At 42.9% G+C, this 22,396-nt stretch overlaps 1 protein-coding gene across 1 annotated transcript; it reads left to right on the top strand.

Annotated features, from left to right (window-relative positions):
* The first annotated feature begins 30 nt into the window (after nt 1-30).
* On the top strand, nt 31-14,867 carry ZC4H2 (zinc finger C4H2-type containing). The gene is made up of 5 exons (XM_035114134.2): nt 31-240; nt 5,226-5,397; nt 6,366-6,538; nt 8,334-8,496; nt 9,623-14,867. The coding sequence occupies exons 1-5, from the start codon at nt 188-190 to the stop codon at nt 9,734-9,736; spliced, it is 675 nt and encodes a 224-aa protein (XP_034970025.1). The 5' UTR covers nt 31-187; the 3' UTR covers nt 9,737-14,867.
* The last annotated feature ends 7,529 nt before the right edge of the window (nt 14,868-22,396 follow it).

Genomic DNA, 22,396 nt, shown 5'->3' with positions numbered 1-22,396 from the left:
CCGCTATTACAATCTGAACTCGAAGTCCCGAGAGGTCTCGCTCTCCCCTACCGCAGTCTTTGCGCTCAGAAGCACGGTCGGGGCGGCTACATTGTGTCTATTGTATTGGATTTTCCTTTCTCCCTCCTCTTTGCCTCCTATTATTTTGTTCATTTCCACGGGAGGTTAAAATCGCAAATGAGAAAGCATGGCTGATGAACAGGAAATCATGTGCAAACTTGAAAGCATCAAAGAGATCAGGTAAGGCTTTCGTTGTCTGTGTGCCGTTTTTAGAAAGGATGGTGATATATAGCCCGATTCCACGCATGTTTACTCCGAATGCAACCCTTCTGTGTCTAGCGTGGTTTACTTCCAGGAAAATGCGTGCGTCGGACTGCAGCTTAATTTCTCCCCGCCCCCGTTTTCTTTTTCCACTGTGAAAGAGTGACTAATTTATGCTCGTGTAAAAGTAGCTACTATGAATGTCACACAAAAGGTCCATTGGGTTTTAAAGGGAGCTTCTTTTGAGAGCAACAGACGGGGGACAGGGGAGGCGGCCCCAGACTGACTTATCATGAATCCACATAGAATATGCACAGCGGAATTGTGGACCATACATTTGCAGAAAATCGTCCATTATTATCATTATAATTGCTTTGTATCAGCCTCTACCAACCTAGTCCCCTCCAGATGTTAAACTATAACTCCCACCAGCCTCAGCCAGCATAGGGAGTTAGAGTTGTAGTCCAATAACATCTGGAGGGCACCTGGTTGGCAAAAGCTGTTCTGTGTTAAAGTCTGCCTTGCTACATTCGTTTTCGAAGAATGCCTCAGGAAACAAATTAATAAGCCTGATGCTGTGCATGCTTACTCAGGAAGAAGTCCCACTGGGTTCAGTAAGGCTTGCTCCCTTGTAACTGGGTTTTGGAAACAGTAATTTTTTAAGCAACATAAAGCAGTTCCTGGATGAGCAGCTCTGACAATGAACAAAGTTGGAAGATAGATTTCTAAGTTGAAGATGTGATTCCTCCTAAGCTAAAACACTTTTGGAAATGGTCAAGGTAGAAGGCAGGTGAATTTAGGCATATCCTTGCCAAGAGAGGATGAGGCAGAATTTGTACTGTATTGGGGAAACCTTCATTACAAGTTTTTATCTGCCTAACACAGGTGTTGCTTCCAGATGACCTGTTTGTTGAACATTCATCCTGATTTGTTTGCACAAGTTTGCAGGGAGGTTTAGTCACCAGATATTTATTGAGCATTTATTCTGATTTGTTTACAGAGAAGTTATTTGACATTGTGCCTATCCCACACATTCCAGTGCAAAAAAGTTTGATTTGGGGGAGGAAGCAGTTTTGTGCAGGAGTTCCAAATAAACTTTAATTTCACAACCTATGCAATTTGCCTGTATGCGATTGAATCTCACCAAAAAATAGTGTCATTCTAGATGCACACTGTGTTTCCCTTCTGTGGAAAAGAGAAGGGCCTTGGTAAATATAGGGATGCAAAGCATAGTCAGTTTTATTTCCTTTGTCTTATTTGCAGGGGGATCAACTCCCCTCCTTATTAAGGGAGTAGATTGCACATTGGAGACACACAAAAGAAAATAATAATGGATGAGCACAGCTGCTGCAGTTTTCTAAAGCCTCCCTCCAACACACACACACACACACACACACACACACACACACACACACACACAGCTGGGAATGCCCACCCTTCCATGCAATGGAACATTTTACATTTTTATAAAGTGGACAGTAGTGCATGTTACTGCTTGCATGTTACTGGTTGCAAAGCACCATTCCTCTTTCACTTTTAATGTGGTGTTTTATATAATATGAACATCATGCTCTTCTTATTGTTTCATTTACCTTGTCATATCTTTTTGTGAAGGCAGAGTCACATTTTGAAATGGACCATAGGAAGCTGCCTCATACTGAATCAGACCAGAATGCCAACACAGTTGCCAACACTGATTGGCAGCAAGTCCCCAGGATTTCAGGCAGGGAGTCTCTCCAAGCCCTACCTGGAGATGCCAGGGGTTGAACTTCTGGCCTTCTGTATGCAAGGAAGGTGCTCTAGCTCTGTTGCTCTAGCGCTGTTGTATTAACCTATAAAATCCTAAGCAATTTGGGCCAGGCTCCTTGAAAGATTGCTTTCTCCAATGCATACATGTTTGGATCTTGAGATCTTCTGTACAGGGGTAGCCAACGTGCTCTCCCAGTTTTGGACTACAACTCCCATAATTCATAAATATTACCTGTGCTGGCCAGTGCTGATTATGTTGTAGTCTACAACTTCTGGGTAGCTGCCTCTGTTCTACAGAGATCCAATTTATTTGTATCTAGTCATCAGAGCATGAAAAAACAAAAGTCTGTTCTACAGAGGGCCTTTTCCAGGGTCTCCTGTCCTCAGCCTCTAACAAAGTGAGGCAGGTGGTTACTGGGGAGAGGACCTTTTCGATGGTAGCACCCTCTTTAACAGAAAGCGCTCCCCATACACTTGCCTTTAAAGGTGTCATTTCTGTGATTCCAAGGAACTCCTCCAGGGGTCTTGTTTATTGAGATTTCATCCTGATTTCCTTGTTGGGTACATATAAGATTTTCTCCTATTCACCCCACTCTTTCCAGTGCATTTTCCCATCACTTTTCAACCTGCAGAAAGACCATTTCTTTGTTGTGCTACGGTGGCAGAACTCTTTAATCCAATTTAACTGCATAAATCCCTCACACAAAAAATTGACAATCTGGAGGCACTCTGTACCTTTTATTTACAGTAGGCACATTTGTCTGGTGGGTTAGATTCTGACACCACACTTCCCTCATGCTGGATTACAAAAAAATGCTGTTGTGTTTATGATTTCAGATGGATTTTAATGTTCTATAATTAACTTCAGAGTTTTTATTGTGTCAGATTTGAATTGTGCTTGGATTTCTAACACAAAATACCCAGAGAATCTAGTTATACAGCCAGCTCAAGAATTCCCAAAATAAAAGTGAAACACCATGGGAGTGAGTTTTTAGGCATGATTTGCAAGAGGAGTGTGTGTGTGTTACATTGATGGATGAAGGAGGAGATACTGATCGTTCTATAGCTTTTTCATTATTATTATTATTATTATTATTATTATTATTATTATTATTATTATTATTTTGAAGACTATTCTGGCTTCTAATGTCCAAAGCTCTCCTCTTCTTATTTAAGGGTGGGTTATTATAACCCACTGGGTACAGATTTACTTGTAGGGATAACACAGGGCTTTACAAGTAGCCTTGGATGAAAAGTTGACCCAGGAACAGAGAAGGGCATAGGGGAAAATCAAAACTGATAAATTAATGGCAAATTGTTATTATTTTATTCAGTTTCTAACAACAGCGACTTGACCGAAAGCTCCCCCCTTCCCAGGTTTCCTTCTCTCTTAGTTATGATCCTCTGTTGTACCTTAGTTCCTCCTCTGACATCCTAGTTGTGCTAGAGGTAGCCTAAACTTTTCTCTCTTTTTCCATTTCTTCTATCATTGTAAAGAACACTATTTTCCCCAAAGAGATGAACCCTCTGAATATATAGGGCTGGCAGAAATGTGACCGGAAATATGGTCTACTCTGAATGGCAGGAAACCTCCCCCCCCCCAATGTCTCGTGTAGACTCCTGCCCTCCTGTTGGTGGAGATGATGCAATAAATTGAACTTGGGACTCTTCTGAAGAGAAACCAGTCATTTTGTCACTGAGCTCAGGATTTTCTCTCCTTCTGCCACTGTGCTACATGTTCCATTCTGAACAAAAAGATGGCATTGCTGCAAGTCTTCATCCTCCCATTTCTTCTGAGCTGCGGCAAAATGTGCTGGGGAGACCAGGAAAAGTGTGTGCAAAAGTGTGCTCTTTTGTTCAATGTGTTCTTGGAAGTGTTGAGTGCATGAGGCTTGAGAGAAGGGGGCGACAGAGCTGATGGCAGAGCCATTACGGCATTGTAGGCTGCAGGTGACGCCGTAATGAGAACAGGGACGGCATCTCTCTGATCATTTCCACTGCAGCTGAGGAGGCCCATGCAGAGCTAGGTGGCAAAAAATATGATACGACTCCATTTTCTCCTGTTGTTGAAGCCTTGGTGCTAATGATGTGCTGTAAAGGGAAAGAGAGGTGCAACAGAAGCAGTGCAGAAAATGGAAATCTAGAAGTTAATGTGTATGGAGCAGGTTTCACCAGGCAGAGGCTACAAAGAAGAGTTGGCTGCCTTAGATGTGGTGGTGCTGGGAACTGAGTTCCAACAGGGTAGGGTTAGAGCTAAGTGGTGAAGCACCTGCTTTACACGCAGAAAGTCCCAGGTTCAATCCTTGCCATCTCCAGGCAGGGCTAGTGAAGACTCCTGCTTATCAAAGTGGAGAGCCACTGCCAGTCAGTGCAGACAGCTCTGAGCTAGATGGCCCCAACTTGGTATAGGCAACTTCCTATGCTCATAAGTAGAGCCCTGTTATTCCAAAGGCCCAGCTAGTCCAGCATTCTTTTCCCACAGTGGCCAACAAGATGCCTAGAGGAAGCTTATAAGGTTATCAGCACAATAGCACTCTCCCATTCATGTTCCCCTAAAACTGGTACTCAGGAATACTGCCTCTGATACTGGAAGCATCAATGCTTTTTCTTCCCTGCTAAGTCACTGAGTTGTGCCCAAATATCTTGCATTAAGTAATCTGTTAAGCAAGAAATGAACCATGTGCCGTTAGATATGTTGGTTGTACATTTGACATGCCAGTCAGTTGACTGGTCAAAAATTGCCAAATTGCATTTGAAGCAAAAAATGGCAGCTACATATGTGGCATCTGCCCTTTAAATTTTCAAGTTTTTAAGCAAACTTTAACTCTTCATATCCTGACTTGATTGGAAACCATTAAACATTGTTTCCCAGTTGGGTGTAAGAGGAAGCCATGGTTGACTGTAGATTTGGGGGTTGTTTTGTATGAAGCAGGGAATGACGCAGGAGCAAAGGGGCTGCATGTGTGAAGGTTGTGCATCTCTCTGCGTATGACGCCCAGATTTGAACGTAGCCAAAGCTTCAAATCATGGCCATTCTATGTCCCTGCTGCCAAAACCCACTTTCTTTGGAGCTCAGCCTCATCACCTGACATTTATGACTGTGGTTGGAATGATTTAAATGCCTCTTGGCAAACAGGAAATGCCACCTCAGCTTTACTTTGATATTTTCTGTGCATTTGTGCCTGTGGGTGTCCCCTCCCTCCCCCCTTCCCCAGAAACAAGACTTTGCAAATGGAGAAGATCAAGGCCCGCTTGAAGGCTGAATTCGAGGCTCTGGAATCTGAGGAAAGGCACCTCAAGGAATACAAACAGGAGATGGACCTCCTGCTGCAGGAGAAAATGGCTCATGTGGAGGAACTGAGACTCATCCATGCTGACATCAATGTTGTAAGTGACAGCCAGGCATGGTAGTAATGAGTTTTCATGATCATTAGAGTTGCAGTCTTATGCATGCTTAGTACTTACCTGGGAGTAAGCATGACTTTTGCATTCGTTGGGTGTACCTCTGAGTAACCTGGCATAGTGTGAAAGCTTATCTACTACTAAAGTTGTGCTTTCCCCCTTAGATGCTACTCCTCAGAAACGTGTGCTTCATTTGCTTCCCTGACCTGGTTGCAAAAAAATGTTGTCTGTCCAAGATTTGTTATTTCACTTTCCCCCCTGACAGGTTAGGCAGAAAGGAACTCAGAGCAACTTTTATGTGAACAGAAAATTCAACTATGGAACTTTCTGTCACTGTGCAAAAAGGTGGTAGAGAAGATGTTATGTTAATTATTTATTATCTTGCTACAATGCTTGATGTGGGGCGGAGTGGGGAGGAGAGAGAGGGACAAAGAGTGAGAGAGAAAGAAATGTTGAGGTCTAGAATCCTGACCAATACGAATATTATTGTTAATATTTTATGGCACCATCAATGTATTTTATGTACTCACTATGAGAGGATAGCTCAGCACTGGGGAAATGACAGAAGAAGGGGAAACAGTAATAAACAGGAAATGAATTTGTACAGGGAATCTTATTCAGCCAACTCTCTGGTTCCTGATACTGCAGCAGTCCACAAACATCTCTTCACAACCATAAGACCTAGAAACTTGATTTTTAAAATTGAGGTTCTCAGGGCATTGACTTCAGCTTCTGTTCCCACAACCTGTGCTGTTTCTGCACTCCTGCAGATTCCAGCATGGACTTTCTGTATCCCAGATGACTCTCCTTATCACAGTTTCATTGGTCTCTTTTAAATATTCACATGAATGTAAAAACCTTAACATTGTGTGGGCCCCCTAGTGCTTTTGTTGCAGCTGCATTTCAGGTGGGGCTGGACAAACCTAATGAATGCTGCCTTGTTCCTTCTCCAGATGGAGAACACAATCAAGCAGTCGGAGAATGACCTCAATAAGCTCTTGGAGTCTACCCGCCGTTTGCATGAGGAGTACAAGCCTCTGAAGGAGCATGTGGATGCCTTGAGGATGACTCTGGGCTTGCAGAGGCTGCCAGATTTGTGTGAGGAGGAAGAGAAGCTCTCCCTTGAGTAAGCTGACACATTACTTGTTAAAAGCTTGGGCACCTGCTTTCTGGTCCTGAGAGGCAAACAGCTTCTCAAGCACAATGAAGAGGGGATGTATATACAGGGTGCTGTGATGGACTATGTCCAGTATTCTGAAGGCCCTTTGGATCTCTCTTTGCTTGAGGATCATGCTTTTGGAGGTTTTATTTATTGAAAACAGAAACTCTTATAGCAAAACATTCTGGCTTCTGCATTTATCAATTGCTTTGACAAATATGATACTATCCCCAAGCCAGCAATTATAGAGCTTTGAGAATGGAATGCTCAGAAGACCCTCCTTCGCCGAAGCCTAGAAATGGTTGAGGCCATGCTGTGTTAATGTGTCCAGCATGTGCATCCAGAAGTTCTCCCTTTATTGGATCTGCTGACATCTCTAAAGCAATTATTGAGAAGTCTGCCTGGCTGTGCTTCTCAGAACTGAAGTGTTTAGTAACAGCAAGGGGGTCCAATATGCGGCCCTTGGGGCCTTTTTGTGACCCTTGGCAACATTTTACACCCACCCACCCACTTGCAGCTCTCACATTGCCTTCCCAAAGCCTAGATAGCACTTCCCTAGCCTTGGCAAGGAGGTGGGAGGGATTGAGGACCCTGCCAGAGCCTCAAGCATGCTTCCCAAAACTCAGCACCTCACTTAGCCAGCTTTGGGAAGGCAGCAAGAGGGTTTCACTTCCCCTAAGTACTCTTGCGGTCCATTTGGTATGGAAAGTTGGACCACCCTGAGTCACAGGTTGCTCCACATGTGTGTGTGTAAAAATTGCTTATTTGTGGTTTCTAAAATGTCTGTGTAGGTCGCTTGTAGTTTTACCTATGTACTGGACATGACATATTGCAGTTCTGCGTTCGATGCTATGGATTGAATTACCCAGTACCTGTAGGTGATGTCCTGTTTGATGCAATATGTTCTACCCATCCTGGTGCTTTTGAAAGTAGCTGTCTGAAGGAGACACACACAGGTGATGGAATGACAAGGAGGAGATCCAGGATTGCTGATAGATGGCTTAAGTACAGCTCTCACTAATACTTTGCATAGATTGGGAAGCTGCTGTAATGGGACACTTGCTGATGGCATGCAGTTTAGAGTTTGCCAACTGCGAGTAGCTTTCTCTGATTGCCAGGTGATAGTTAGGAGATGCTGGATGGAAATCTACCACAAATGGTATACACGGTTCTTTGTTAGCTGACACCTCATTTTGACAGAGAGATTTCCATCTAGCATTCTAACATCAAGAGTCTTCCTACTGATATCAGAGATACAGAGAAGCACCTGTAGGGATGAAAGGAGAAGCAGTCTATTCAATACCTGAACTGTACACTTTATACTTCACATGATATATTTTGAAGATAGTAGTTCAAAAACTTTAGGAACAGGTACTCAGGATGGAACATGACACCTGACACATGGCAGGTGTTCAAAATGGCAGCTCTGAGTTGACTACTCCTAGAAGTTGAATATTCCCCATAATATTTTGGAAGAATCTTTGGCCTCATCTGCCCTATACATTTAAAGCAGTATCAGACAACTTTAAAATGTCATGGCTTCCTCCAAAGAATCCTGGGAGCTGTAGTTTGTCCCAGCCTTGTGCCCTCCAGATGTTTCAGACTACAGCTTCCATCAGCTTGTGCTAGCTGGGTCTGATGGGAATTGTAGTCAAAAACGTCTGGAGTGCACCAGGTCAGTGAAGGCTAACGTAAGCTCCCCGAGAGAATCAGAGTGGCAATAATTCTGCATAGCCTGTATAAGTTTTTCTTCTTTGTTTAGCTACTTCGAAAAGCAGAAAGCTGAATGGCAAACAGAACCACAGGAACCTCCTATCCCAGAATCTTTGGCTGCAGCTGCAGCTGCTGCTCAACAGCTACAGGTGGCCAGGAAACAGGACACCAGACAGACAGCAACATTCAGACAGCAACCCCCACCCATGAAGGTAAGGACACACCTTTTGGGTCACTGGTGGTCAGGCAATTCAGCAGCAAAACAGCACATTGTGGCACCCTTCACCTTCCAGAAATTTTAGAGCACAATTCCTGATATACAGTTCTTTCACATAAGTCATGGATCATGCGTCAGTTCACAGAATAAATTCTAAGTATAAAACTCTAGGTTATTAGTCAGCATTTCCTCTCCACAGGCCCTCTTGAGATGTGGGAGGGGAAACTTTCCCCTTTATTCACAAATGCAAAAAAAGAGAAATCCGCAGTTCATCAGAATTATCCATTTTTGTAACCCCTTTCACTGCTCCTCTACGTCTCATGAGATGGTCTGAGAAAACCACTTCCCATACATTATTGATCCAATAATCCCCTCTTTCCATGACCGATGTTGCACAATTTCAAGCTGGGCTGCAGTTAATAAAAGACATACTAATTCCTTATGCTGAAGAGATTTCTAATATTAATGTTAAGAGAATGCAGCACAAGTGTTGGGGCTGGCTCTACAGGTTGGCTATTGTTTCAAATACCTTATGCCAGAATGCTTGTGCTACCTCATGCCTCCACTGTATATGGAAATATGAGCCTATGTTGCCACACTCTATCCAGCCTTGTTTATTTTCGCAAGCTTAGACATGGCCCTGGGCCATCATAGAATAAACTAAGAGATGTTTCTTGCAAGTGATTGCACTTTGTGTGATGAGGAAGTCTTTCTTTCATCTGTCCTGTAACCTCCTGCTGCCAGTTGTTTTAGAAAAATAACTACCAGACTTTTAGAGGACATCTGAAGGCAGCCCTGTTTAGGGAGGCTTTTAATGTTTAATCGATTATTTTATTTTATTTTTCTGTTGGAAGCCGCTGGGGAAACCCAGCCAGATGGGCGGGGTATAAATAATAATAATAATAATAATAATAATAATAATAATAATAATAATAAATTATTATTATTATTATTAATCAGGCTCTTGAGTTCTAGTATTATGAGAGAGTTCCTCACAGTTGACTTCTGAGGAAACTTGGCCAGGCTGTGTCTGGATGGAACCATCAAGGTGAAGAAGCTGCTCACCCTGGCTTTCCAGGGAAAAACCACTTTCCTAATGGGATGGTTTTATTGTATTTCAGGCTTGCTTGTCGTGCCACCAGCAGATCCATCGGAATGCACCAATTTGCCCTCTCTGCAAAGCCAAAAGCCGCTCTCGGAATCCAAAGAAACCCAAGAGGAAGCAAGACGAATAAAACCTGCCATGGAAGTTTGTGACCCAACCATACCCCAGCCATGCCCCATTTTTCAGTAGAACCATAAATGTGACCAGCGTCCACCCGAGTGCAAAATTACAAGCCTGACTTTAGCTTTTGCTTCTGTTTATCATGATGTTAAGCACAACTGTTTCATTTGGACCTTATTTTCATCTTTTGATTTTCTGCTTTATAGGAAGTTATTAAGAGGCAATGGTGCTACAGTTTGTGACATGTTGGTCATCCCACCATTTGGACTCCTGCACACAAGTAGAACTTGTACCACCCTCAGGCTGAAGAACACCTGGTACAGAGAAAACAAAAGCTTTTATCTGATCAGCGATAACATGCTTAATGTTGTAGAAAAACAAACTGAATGGTTTTCTACTCAGCTTGCTAAAATATCTTCGTTTTCCATTCCACGTTTCATTTCCATTCCTCCACTAATTTTGTATCAAACCTTTATGCTAGTTTCCAGAGATGAAGAGTCTTTAAGTGGGCAAAACTGCGTATGTCTGATTTTATGGGAAGTGTGTCTTTACTCACCCATTCCTCTTCCAGTTATAATCAGGGGTATATGTTAAGGGAATCAGTATTCTGCACTACCTGGAAACACTGATCAATTATCTTATCTGTTCATGTAAACTTGCATTCGAGTGTGCTATTATTTGCAATTTTTACTATTTGGACAATGCACCCCATTTTTGCTAATCATGGGGAGGGCCAAGGAGCCTGTACACAGGCTTGCCTTGTGGCTTAGGAAAATACTATTCAACCACTATTTCGGCATCCAATGTTTTAGCAAATATTGCCCACACAAAGAAATTTTTTTATATGTTTTCAACGTTAAGGACGTAGGCACTTGCTGAAAAAAAGCTGAAACTTGCAATTCTGCAATACTTTTTGTGCTCCTGCAGAGACATAGGAAGTTGATTTTCACCAGGTGGCTATGTTCCCCCTCCACTGTTGGAGGCAGTATGCCTGTGAATACCAGTTGCTGGGAACTGCAAGTGGGGAGAGTGCTGTTGTGCTCAGGTTCTCCTTGTGGGCTCCTGCTGGGCATCTGGTTGAACACTGTGAGAACAGAGTGCTGGCCTTAGATCAGGCATAGGCAACCTTGGCTCTCCAGATGTTTTGGAACTACAACTCCCATGATCCCTAGCTAACAGGGCCAGTGGTCAGGGATCATGGGAGTTGTGGTTACAAAACATATGGGGAGCCAAGGTTGCCTATGCCTGCCTTAGATGGACCAGCCACCAGGCTCTTATTTTCAGGTTAGACTATTTGCTTCCTTAGCCCAGAATTGTGACTGACAGCCTGTGACAAGCAGGGTCCCCAACAGAGAAAGGCCTTTTCCCATCACTTGTTCCCTGTTCCCTTTTAATTTAGGAGGTGAAGAATCTCCCATCTGCAGGCCAAACATGGCCCCCTCTTTCCAACCTACAGGACTCTTCACCCCAGGCCGAACTCTCACCAGCCTTGATCTGTGCACACCTTGAGTGCTTTTGCATGACTGGAACCTACTCCTGATCCATGAGGATGCCTCTTGCTTGCCTGGTTGGTAGATGAAGAAAATTAGCTTACTGTACAAATGTAAGAGGCTCCTCTATTCTGCCCGTTTGGTCTGGCATGCAGTCCCAGGAAAGTTGCCCAGAAGGGAGTACAGCTTTATGGGTGAAAAGGTTCCATACCCCTCTTTTAACTGCAGATATCAGGGTTTGGACCTAGTGTCTTCTGCACTGGTGGTTTGCACTGGTGGCTACCACCTGAGTGATGCAAAATGAAGAAAAGTAAAGCATCCATTCATTTTGCTCAAGGAACGAGTGCAGGAAGCTGCCTTTTACTGAGTCAGACTACTTGTACAACTAGCTCAATTTTGCCTACACTGATTGACAGCAGCTGTCCAGGATTTAAGATAGCCCTCCCTGGCATAGCTGTCAACTTTCGGATTTGAAAATAAGGGATCAGGAGCATCACCTGTCCACTTTCGGATTTGAAAATAACAATCCAGGATAGCAGCGGGAAACGGCGCTGGAATAAGGGAATTTCCAGCAAAAAAAGGGAAAGTTGACAGCTGTGGCTTGGAATAAGGGAGTTTCCCGCAAAAAAGGGAGGGTTGGCAGCTATGCTCCCTGGAGATAGAACCTGGGATCTTCTGCATGCAAAACAGATGCTCTACCAATGAGCTACAGCCTTTCCTCAGTAGTCTGCCCCCCCTTTTGCTCAGTAGTGTTGCTGTTACTTACCCCCTTCTAAATTCTCAACAGACAAGACTGAGTCAGCATCGAGACGTTTATTCAGAGTGGTGATGCCATGATGGCCAGATTAGTTCTCTGGCACGGACAAGTGTCAATGAGTTATTTTAACACAGTGAAGAGATAACTTTTGTTGTTCTTGGTAACATCAGCTACAAAGCAAGCAATATAAGTAGGCTATGTGATTTGAGTATTAACATTTGGGCTTACACTGCCCATGCACAGTCCAATGATTTATATAAAAGGCTATTCAGCATAAATGTAGGATTATAAATGTCTCTTTGCTTTACATTTGTGCAGTATTTTTTAAAAAGTGTGAATCTTTCAGATGCTTTTCATATTTCTAGTCCTTAGATGTAATGGGGGGAAGTATGTGGCCCTCCAGATGTTGCTAACTACAACTCCCATCATCCCTAATCATTGGGCATGCTTGGTGGGGCTGATGGCAGCTGGAGTCCAACAACATATGGAGGGCCACCGATTCCCCACCCCTAATATAATGGGATCAACTATTAGCCCTTTTATAGCCTAGAAAGAGTCTGATTTAGGAACAAGTGAGTATTGTTAACATTGGAAAAATGTTCTTTTCTGTTGCTACAGAGATGTCAAGAATAGCTATTAAAGGGACAGTGTATTAAAACACCATTTTTGTTTACCTATCCTGTTTCACATGCTGTTGGCATTGGGATTTTTGCATTTTTAAAAAATTTAATCAGAAACATATAGTGCAATAACATTAAAATAAAGCCAAGGAGAAAACAATACAATTGCATGAAAATCAAAATTACACACACACACACACACACACACACACACACCGCAAATGTTGGTTGCACTCACAATTCCTGGAAAAAATAATTGTTGATTTGGATGGTAGTAACAAGTCCTTTAAAAAAGATTTCCTTTGTTCATAAATATTGGGATGTTGTCCTCATGTTCTTTTTTAAGAGTTCAGTTTAAGCTGAAAAGCTTCTAAGAATTCAAGATAGTAGCATATTTCAAAAAGGCATTTGAACATTGTTATCATCATTTATATATAAAATAAATTTTTGCTATGGTCGATAGCTATGGTCCTGATTTGACTATACCATAAATCCTTATTTAATCTCTAAGTATTCCCATTTTTAATTTATTTTATTGATAATCATCCTGGCAGCAAACAAAAAATATAAATTCATTTCTTTTTCCAAACTATTTGATTTGGCCCATCCCATATCCCCAATAATGCTAAATATAGGATTGGTATAAATTCTTGTTTGTTTATTTAAAAAATATTAAATAAATTTCTAGGAGCAGCATTTCATGAAAAACTTTCACTGAATGACATTCCCTCCATAATTGTAAATATGCACTCATTTGGGGGAGAGGTTGGTGATTATCACCAGTGGCACCTTAAAATGATCATAAGGGCCATTTCATGAATTCTTGCTGAAATTGATTTCATATGCCCCCTGCTGCATTTTCTTTTCCATTTTATGGGATCAGCATCATAACCTAAACCATTTCCCCCATATTTTTATAATTCCATTAGATCACCTGCGCCTCATTTTGTTAATATTTTATAAATTGGGGTCATGCATCCTTTGGCATTGAAATTATGTGCCAGTATCAGGTTTTTGGATGGTTGCAATTCTCTTTTTACTTGCTGTTTAATAATATATTTTACTATAAAGGAACGAACTCACCTAAGCTCAAGCCAAGAGTACTCTTACTCATTATTATTGCAGAAATTCTTAATTCTATAATATCCCTTTATTAACCTTTTTTTTTAAAAAAATTCTGGGTTCTATTATTATAGAACATGGGTTCTATTATTATAGATCAGTGGATGATGCAAATGGGAGTAAGCAAGGTCTTAATTGAAATTGGATGCTTCCATCTAGACTGCAAAATTGTAACTCGTTTTTATGAAAAGCTTTGAACCCAATTCTACATCCTTAAGGTTTTTTACTAAGGAAAAATGCTGCCAGGAATACATCTTGACTATCATTTTCCATACAGACCCCACACTTTAGCATCTTCTTTCTTTACTAATAGCAGAATTTGTCTTAATTGGTTTGCTTCATGATGTTAAATGAATATTGGGGATACCCCCCATCTCTTTTCATCTTTTGACTTTTAAAATTTGTGGTCTTCTCCCCTCAATATATAGTCTTCTATTAACTTTTGCCAAGAGTGTATTGCTTTAGTGGAAATAAAAATTTGTAAAGCCTGGAAAAGATATAGCACACTTGGATGCATTTTATTTGCTGCCATTTCCCCTAATAGATATGTGGATTTAGATCTACTTTTGATGCTGATATTTTTGGTAGACTCCCAGCTTTGAGTTCAGATTATGCTACGCTTCAGGTTGGATTCTGAAACCCAGTGACTTCTGAAGTGAGTCCCCCATGCTCTGAAATGATGTCTTGAATAGCCATTCAAATGTGCTATATAGCAGTGGTGGCCAACTTCCAAGAGACTGCGATCTACTCACAGAGTTAAAAACTGGCAGTGATCCCCCTTTTGGGGGGTTCAGGTCAAAGTTGTTGAGCTACTTTAGGGAATAGGAAAGTGACGCTGAGTGTTTTTTTTTAGGAAGGAAAGCCCTGTTTTTGGTGATTCAGGTCATTTTAGGGGTGCAGGGCAAAGATGTTGAGCTTTTCTTAGGGGAGACAAAGTGTTTTAGCTTCTTTGGGGGGAGCCACTGATCTACTGGTGATCTACCACAGACGTCCAGTGATCTACCGGTAGATCACGATCTACCTGTTGGACAAGCCTGCTATATAGAAAGAGCTCAGCCTATTGTACTCTCTGGGCCACTATTGTCACATATTGCAATGCAGTGATGCAAATTAATGATACCATCAACCCATCTGATGTGTTAGCAGCCTCTATGTATGTACCCCTTCATGGATCAATGCCTTGTCGTGGCGAAGGGGCTTGAATAACTCAGAGAAGCTATGAGCTATGCCATGCAGGGCCACCCAAGATGGACAGGTCATAGTGGAGAGTTTTGACTAAACGTGATCCACCTGGAGAAGGAACTGGCAAGCCACTCCAGTATCCCTGCCAAGAAAACTCCATGGACAAAGAATTATGGTGCTGGAGGAGACTCTTGAGAGTCCCATGGACTGCTAGAAGATCAAACCTATCCATTCTTAAGGAAATCAGCCCTGAGTGCTTCCTGGAAGGACAGATCGTGAAGCTGAGGCTCCAATACTTTGGCCACCTCATGAGAAGAGAAGAATCCTTGGAAAAGACCTTGATGCTGGGAAAGATGGAGGGCACAAGGAGAAGGGGACGACAGAGGACAAGATGGTTGGACAGTGTTCTCGAAGCTACGAACATGAGTTTGACCAAACTGCGGGAGGCAGTGCAAGACAGGAGTGCCTGGCGTGCTATGGTCCATGGGGTCACGAAGAGTCGGACACGACTAAACGACTAAACAACAATGTATGTGCAGCATTGTTGAAGGGCGTCCTAGAGGCAAACAAGGCTTCCCACCAAATTCTGGCGGCCTTGGCTTTGATTCTCCTCTGGGTTCTGATCAAGTGTAACCTTAAATCCCCTAAGAAAATATGGCCTTGACAAAAGGCATTCACTGTTTTGTGTTACCCATATTTTAGAAACACCCTTGGGATAGTTAATTCTCTTATCATTTACAGTTTTTTTGAACTGATGTGAGGCTTCAGCTGGGGTGGAAGAGTGGGGCAAACAGTGGACAGTGTGCAATCAGGGCAGCGCCTTCCCATTTCACCTCTAAATGGGATGGGCTGCTCTTGCTGCCTATAAAGATCCAGTGGTCAGCCTGGGTGGGCAAGGTCCATTCAGAAGGTTTCCTTGATGAAGCCTGCCACCTGCAGTTCAGTGACTTACCACACGGGGCAGCAGCCACCCAAAAGTGCCACCAGCTCCTGAGAACCGCCCTCATATGCTCAAGAGTCAAGTTAAACACCTTCGGGCAGAGAAAGTGGGGAGGTGACAGTACTAGCAATGCCTCCACACCCCAGTATCGCTCATAAACATTTAAGCAGGGAGTGCCCCTGCTCAGGTGCTTGTGACATCCCAGCTTAAAACCACCAAGATACAATGTGGTCTGGTGAACCAGAAAAGGCATAAAGGCATCCTTATATTACACACCATTATTTATTTAGAGCATTTGCACACCACTACAACTAACCCAGAATGCGGCAGCTAGACTGGTGACTAGGAGCGGCCGCCGAGACCACATAACACCGGTCCTGAAAGACCTACATTGGCTCCCAGTACGTTTCTGAGCACAATTCAAAGTGTTGGTGCTGACCTTTAAAGCCCTACACGGCCTCGGTCCAGTATACCTGAAGGAGCGTCTCCACCCCCATCGTTCTGCCCGGACACTGAGGTCCAGCGCCGAGGGCCTTCTGGCGGTTCCCTCGCTATGAGAAGCCAAGTTACAGGGAACCAGGCAGAGGGCCTTCTCGGTAGTGGCACCCACCCTGTGGAACGCCCTCCCACCAGAGGTCAACGAGAACAACAATTACCAGATCTTTAGAAGGCATCTCAAGGCAGCCCTGTTTAGGGAAGCTTTTAATGTTTGATGGATTTCTGTATTTTAATATTTTGTTGGAAGCCACCCAGAGTGGCTGGGGGAACCCGGCCAGATGGGCGGGGCATAAATAAATAAATAAATAAATAAATAAATAAATAAATAAAAATAAGTAGTAGTAGTAGTAGTAGTAGTACTACTCTTCAGCCAAAAGGTCTCCCAGAGTGGCTTACATGCAGTCAATTAAGACAAGACTGGATAGCTCAGTTAGAGCGTGGTGCTGATAATGCCAAGGTTGCAGGTTTAATTCCCACATGGGACAGCTGCATATTCCTGCACTGGGTTAGATGATCCTCACAGTCCCTTCCAGCTCCACAATTCTATGATTCTAAGACAGCCCTCCCCTGCAGGTTTACTATCTAAACAAACAAACAAACAAAACACAACACACAAGGGGCCAGGAGAGCAGAGGGGGGAAATCAAACCCAGGGACCCGTTCTTAAACAATCTTTATAGTGACCAAAATAAAAATAAAATAGAAAAATTCCATCCAGTAGCACCTTAGAGACCAACTAAGTTTGTCATTGGTATGAGCTTTTGTGTGCATGCACTTCTTCAGATACCACTGGTGCTACTGGAAGGAATTTTTCTATTTTGTTTTGACGGCAGACCAACATGGCTACCTACCTGTAACTAGATTTATAGTGACCAGTTCAGGGAGGAGTTGCCTGATGGAGCTGGGCCTCCAGCAAAGTTGATGAAAAGAACCATGTTTCCCAGCTTTCCTACTGAGGGAGTATTATACCCTCAGGTGACAGAGGAGGAGGGTGAAGAGGCCATTGCAAGAGAGCTGATAGAGTGAGCCATGCTTTCTGAAAAATATTCTGATAATAGAGCAGATTCTTGACTCTTTTAGGGTAGCTCAAAATAAAAGAAAGCATCCAAAGCTGTGTACGGAAATAGACTGCTTTCCTCCTAAATAGGCCTTTTCAGTGTGCCTTGCTCCCCCCCCCCAAGATTATAACGCAGTTGTCTTGTTTCCATTATGAATATGAGTATAGAAACACAACCTGGAAAAGGGACCAGAACTAATGTTTGCTATCAATCTGAGGACAAGGTTGACTGTTTCAAGTCACAGACCATTTGACAGCAAGCTTTAAGTGGATTCGTCCAATCTTTAACTCAATTATACTTAATACATCAAAGCCAGCCACAGCACTGACAAAATTAGACCTGTTTAATTCAGTGAAACACAATTGTCTTCAGACCTGGAAATTTTGTCTTTGTAAATAGTAAGGAAGACAGACTGCTTCAATTATCTCTCCATTGCCACCTCCCTTGCTTAAGAAAGAAACATTTTTTCAGCAAGCTTTTCTATTCGTCCAGAGCAGAATTTAAGTGGCTTATACTCAAAAGCCACCAAATGGCTTCACTTAATAATAAGCTTACACATCTATACAACCTAAGCATAGGGTGGAAGGGCTCACAGCATTAACACTCTAGCAGATCTTATTAGACCATTCCCCAAAGATCTTGTCTCCCCATTAGGTTCCCAGGGAGATCCCCAAGCCATAGCTTTGGGTCCAGCACGGAGCAAGATAAGCCACTGTGTCTCCAGCTTTCAGTATTAGCCAAAACTGATACACACACAGCCCCCCTTGGCCTACTGTTCTCTATCATAGGATAGTATAGCATTCAGCCAAGTGCAAAGTTTATATCACACTAATCGACTCTGAACTGGCCATCTACTGAAGGTAAAAATATTTACTGAAAATAGTGATAGTGATCTACCAATGACCAGGAATTTGTAATTAATTAGCATGAAGGGCTGCAATCTAGCCACAGTTAAGCACTTAAAAAAATGTCCCAGTTATTCCAGTGGAAAAGTTCAGCAGGTGCTGAAATCCAGTTGAATTCAATGGGACTTAACTGAAGAGCAAAGTAACAATTTTGCCATTTTCCATTTCCATAAAGTAAAAGCAGAACAAAAACCTTCTTATAAAATACAATTCTCTCTTTCTGGGATATTAAGCTGAACATGTTCCATTACTATGTTGATTTTTGGGGGTCTTTGTTTGAAAAAGCAATTTAGTTTAAGCTGTATGGGAAATATGACTTTTCTATGATGTTAATTAATACTTGGTGCAGTTGAAAATCATAAGCCACAAAGTATATTAATATTCTACCTGTCCGGGGAAGGAAAGAAGTCTGCACGTTGTCATATTATAATTAATCATTCATTTCCATATTTGTAAAAGAAGTCATTGGCAAAGAAGAACATTTGGCAGATGGCCTGACTCCTTGTCCATCTGACTAATGCAAGCACTTTAGCTGACAGAGCAATTGGTACTACAGCAAGAAACTCTTTCTCACCGATTCCTCCATGCCAACTATCAGGTTTTCATTAATGGAGCATACAGCTTATGCTGTTAGGTAAAAGAAATGAGATCATGTTCTAGGACCAAGACGATGAATAAGAAAGTCAACCATACATTAAACACTAGACAGAGGTTTTCAAGTGGAAATTGTATACAGTACAACTCTGCACATGTTTCTTCAGAAGAAAGTCCCATTACTTCTTATCTCTTACTGGGATGAGCCTTTGGGCAGACAAATCTGTCCATTTCAGTCCCCCATTTTAGCTACAATTAAATGATTGGAGCACTGCCTATCACCCCCAACCTGCTCTCAGCCACCCCCCACTTGCCTGCTTCTTTTAAGTGACATAGCCTTTCATGACAGCTTCTTCCTCCTCAGTCGCTGTGTTGCTCCTTAGAAAACTCAGCAGGGAGGACGAGGAAGGGGACAAAACTAGAATTAGTTGGCTCCACCTATTTTGGTTCTGGCTGTACCTACTGTTTGGACTCCCTGCCTTCTGCCCCACTAGTGACCAAGGCATATAAAGTCTAATTAAACACAAGTGCTTCATATTATGTACCAAGAACCCTCAACTGCCACGAACTCAGCTTGGTGACCACAACCCCCCATACTCACAAAAAACCCCACCACCCCTCCACAATGTGAGGTTAAATTTGACCCTCATTTTGCACAGGGTAATTGTAAGGATGTCCAGAGCCTCTTCAGAGGCATCTGAGGGCTGAATAAGCCATTCCTTTCCAGCGGCTCCACTCTGCTGAGAGAGCTGACTGCAATCCTTAAAGAGTCAGTAGCTGCTCCGTGACTGTGGAAGAGGAGGAGACTCACCCCCAGAGTATGAAGATGATTGCAGAATCACCCCCTCAGCTGGAGATGGTGTAGAAGGGGCACCCTAAGTATTTGTAATCCTTCTTGGGGTGGCATGGGGGCGTATGCTTGCAGGGAACATGGCAGAAATGAAGAGTATTGTGGCATCTTAAAGACTAACCACAAATGATGGCATATAAGCCTTATTTAGATGTGGGAAGGGCAGCTTGACAACTGAAGAAAGCCTTCATGCATATGCTTATGCCATAATAAATTTGTCAGTCTTTAAAGCAAGGGTTGGGAGCTAGGCCTGGGGGTAGAGGGCAAATGTAGCCATCCAAGGCTCTCCATTTGGCCCTCAGGAGTCACCCCACACCCTCTCCCCAAGCCACACTCCTCACTTGCCCTGATTCACACCCTCCCTTTTAGCTTGGCTGAAATGTGTCCTGGAACTCTGATCGTGCATCTTCCTTGGCTGGATCAGAGAGGTGTGTGTGTATGTGTATGTGTCAAAAGTAGTCTACTGTACAAAGGTAAGTTTTAAAATTTGTTGCTCCACCCACTTCTGCTTCTACCCCACCCACCACTAGCATGTGCTCCCAGAAAGTTTCCCAGAAGGAAATGTGTGGTCTTAGGCTGAGAAAATCTCCCTAACCTTCCTTTAAAGTTCCACAAGGCTCTGTGGAGTGGTACGTCAGTGGTATGGTTAGGAAACCTAGCTAATTTGTGTGTGTGTGAGAGAGAGAGAGAGAGAGAGCGCAAGATAGCGCTTTTTAGATGGCAATGTGCATTATTTCACTTGCTTTTGTGTCTGGGAATTCTTTTCTTCCTCATTCTGCTAGTGCAGTTCCTTGTCTTCGACTCCAGAGACCGGCCGTGACAGCACCACTGCATCGCCCTATTTCTTTCTGCATCAGGGAATAAGAAAGAAAAGCCTTTCCTTCTCATTTTGTTCACAGCAGTCCATTTATTTCTTTGATAGTATCTGCATTAAGACAGAAAATGAGGAATTGCAGGGTTTTTTTTTTTAAAAAAAGGATGGGTGACTGAGAAATCTAGGACACATCTATTCAATCATTCACATTGATTAATTATTTAATAAAGCTCAGCATGAAAATGAGGCAGTGAAGAACACTGGAAGGTTACTCTTACCATAGAGGATTAACTTTTCACTTTGGTGTCTAAATGGGATCTAAATGCAAAAATTAAAATTAAATAAGAATCTTGTGGTCAGCTGAATCTCCTGTCCACATCTTCAGTCACTCCCTAGTTTCCCAATATGCAAGTGGGCAGCTGTAGAAAAAGTCATGCCAATTGTCAGGTCATCTCAGTCAGAGGTTTTCTTTTGCATTTACCCATGGTTTTGGTTACTTTGTGATTAAGGTGGTGTATCTATGTTGTGTAGAGGTAAAAGGAAAACACATCATGAAGAAGCAGGCCTCTGACACATAGCTGTCCTTTATTGCTACATAAGAAGAATGGAATAGAAAAACTAACTCTGGAGCTCTACAGCATGCAAACTGCAGGAGCGCAAGAGGTTTAAAAACTATTGCATTGAAGCACAGCATCCCCTGGCATACGTAACACCTACATTTCTTTATTTGGTGTTTGTTGCATCACACCAGGGGCAGACTTTGGTTATATTGTGCCCTGAGCGAGGACAAAATTTGGCACCTCTCCCTAAATATTTATCATTTTCACAATAATTGAGTAGGTACCCATATAAATACAGGCATAATCATCATCACCATCATTTTGCACCCCTTCAACTTGGCAACCTGTGCAGTGGAACTGCCCACACCACCCTAGATCTAGTGCTGATCACACCTCTCATCCAAGCACATTAAGAACAACCTTGGGAGGTTGGCCTGAGACAAAGTACTGCATGCTTTAAGCAACCCACTAAGTTCATCGGCCAATGGTGATTTGAATCCGTGTTTGTCATGTTTAGCCCCAGCTATTCAGCAACTTCAATACACTGCAATCTGCAGGTGGCTAAACCTGAAAACAGGAAGCTTTCAATTAATATTATACAGGACCTTTCCTGAATTTAACTTACATGTAAACAGGCATTAGGGACCCGGGTGGCGCTGTGGTTAAACCACTGAGCCTAGGGCTTGCTGATCAGAAGGTCGGCGGTTCGAATCCCTGTGACGGGGTGAGCTCCCGTTGCTTGGTCCCAGCTCCTGCCAACCTAGCAGTTCGAAAGCACGTCAAAATGCAAGTAGATAAATAGGAACCGCTACAGCGGGAAGGTAAACGGCGTTTCCATGTGCTGCTCAGGTTTGCCAGAAGCGGCTTTGTCATGTTGGCCACATGACCTGGAAGCTATACGCCGGCTCCCTCGGCCAATATTGCGAGATGAGCGCGCAACCCCAGAGTCGGTCACGACTGGACCTAATGGTCAGGGGTCCCTTTACCTTTACCTTTTAAACAGGCATTACAGAAGGCTCCTGGTGAATAGCATTTCTGGATAATCTAGGCTACATCAAGTAGTTGATTTTGGAACCACTGTTTTATCTCCACTTCCACTAGCTGTGGAAAGGGTTATAGCTCAGTGGTTAAAGCATCTGCTTTGAATACAGAAAGTCCCAGGTTCAGTCCCTGGCATATTTGGATACAGCTGGAAGCCATCCCATCTGAAATCCTTGAGAGCCACTATCTACCAATGTAGATAATGCCAAGCTAAAGGGACAAATGGTCTGATTCCTGATT

Source organism: Zootoca vivipara, chromosome Z (genome assembly GCF_963506605.1).
Source record: "Zootoca vivipara chromosome Z, rZooViv1.1, whole genome shotgun sequence".
Classification (NCBI taxonomy): domain Eukaryota; kingdom Metazoa; phylum Chordata; class Lepidosauria; order Squamata; family Lacertidae; genus Zootoca; species Zootoca vivipara.
The sequence above is the reverse complement of the archived record's forward strand: the minus strand, read 5'-3'. Positions and strand labels throughout refer to the sequence as shown.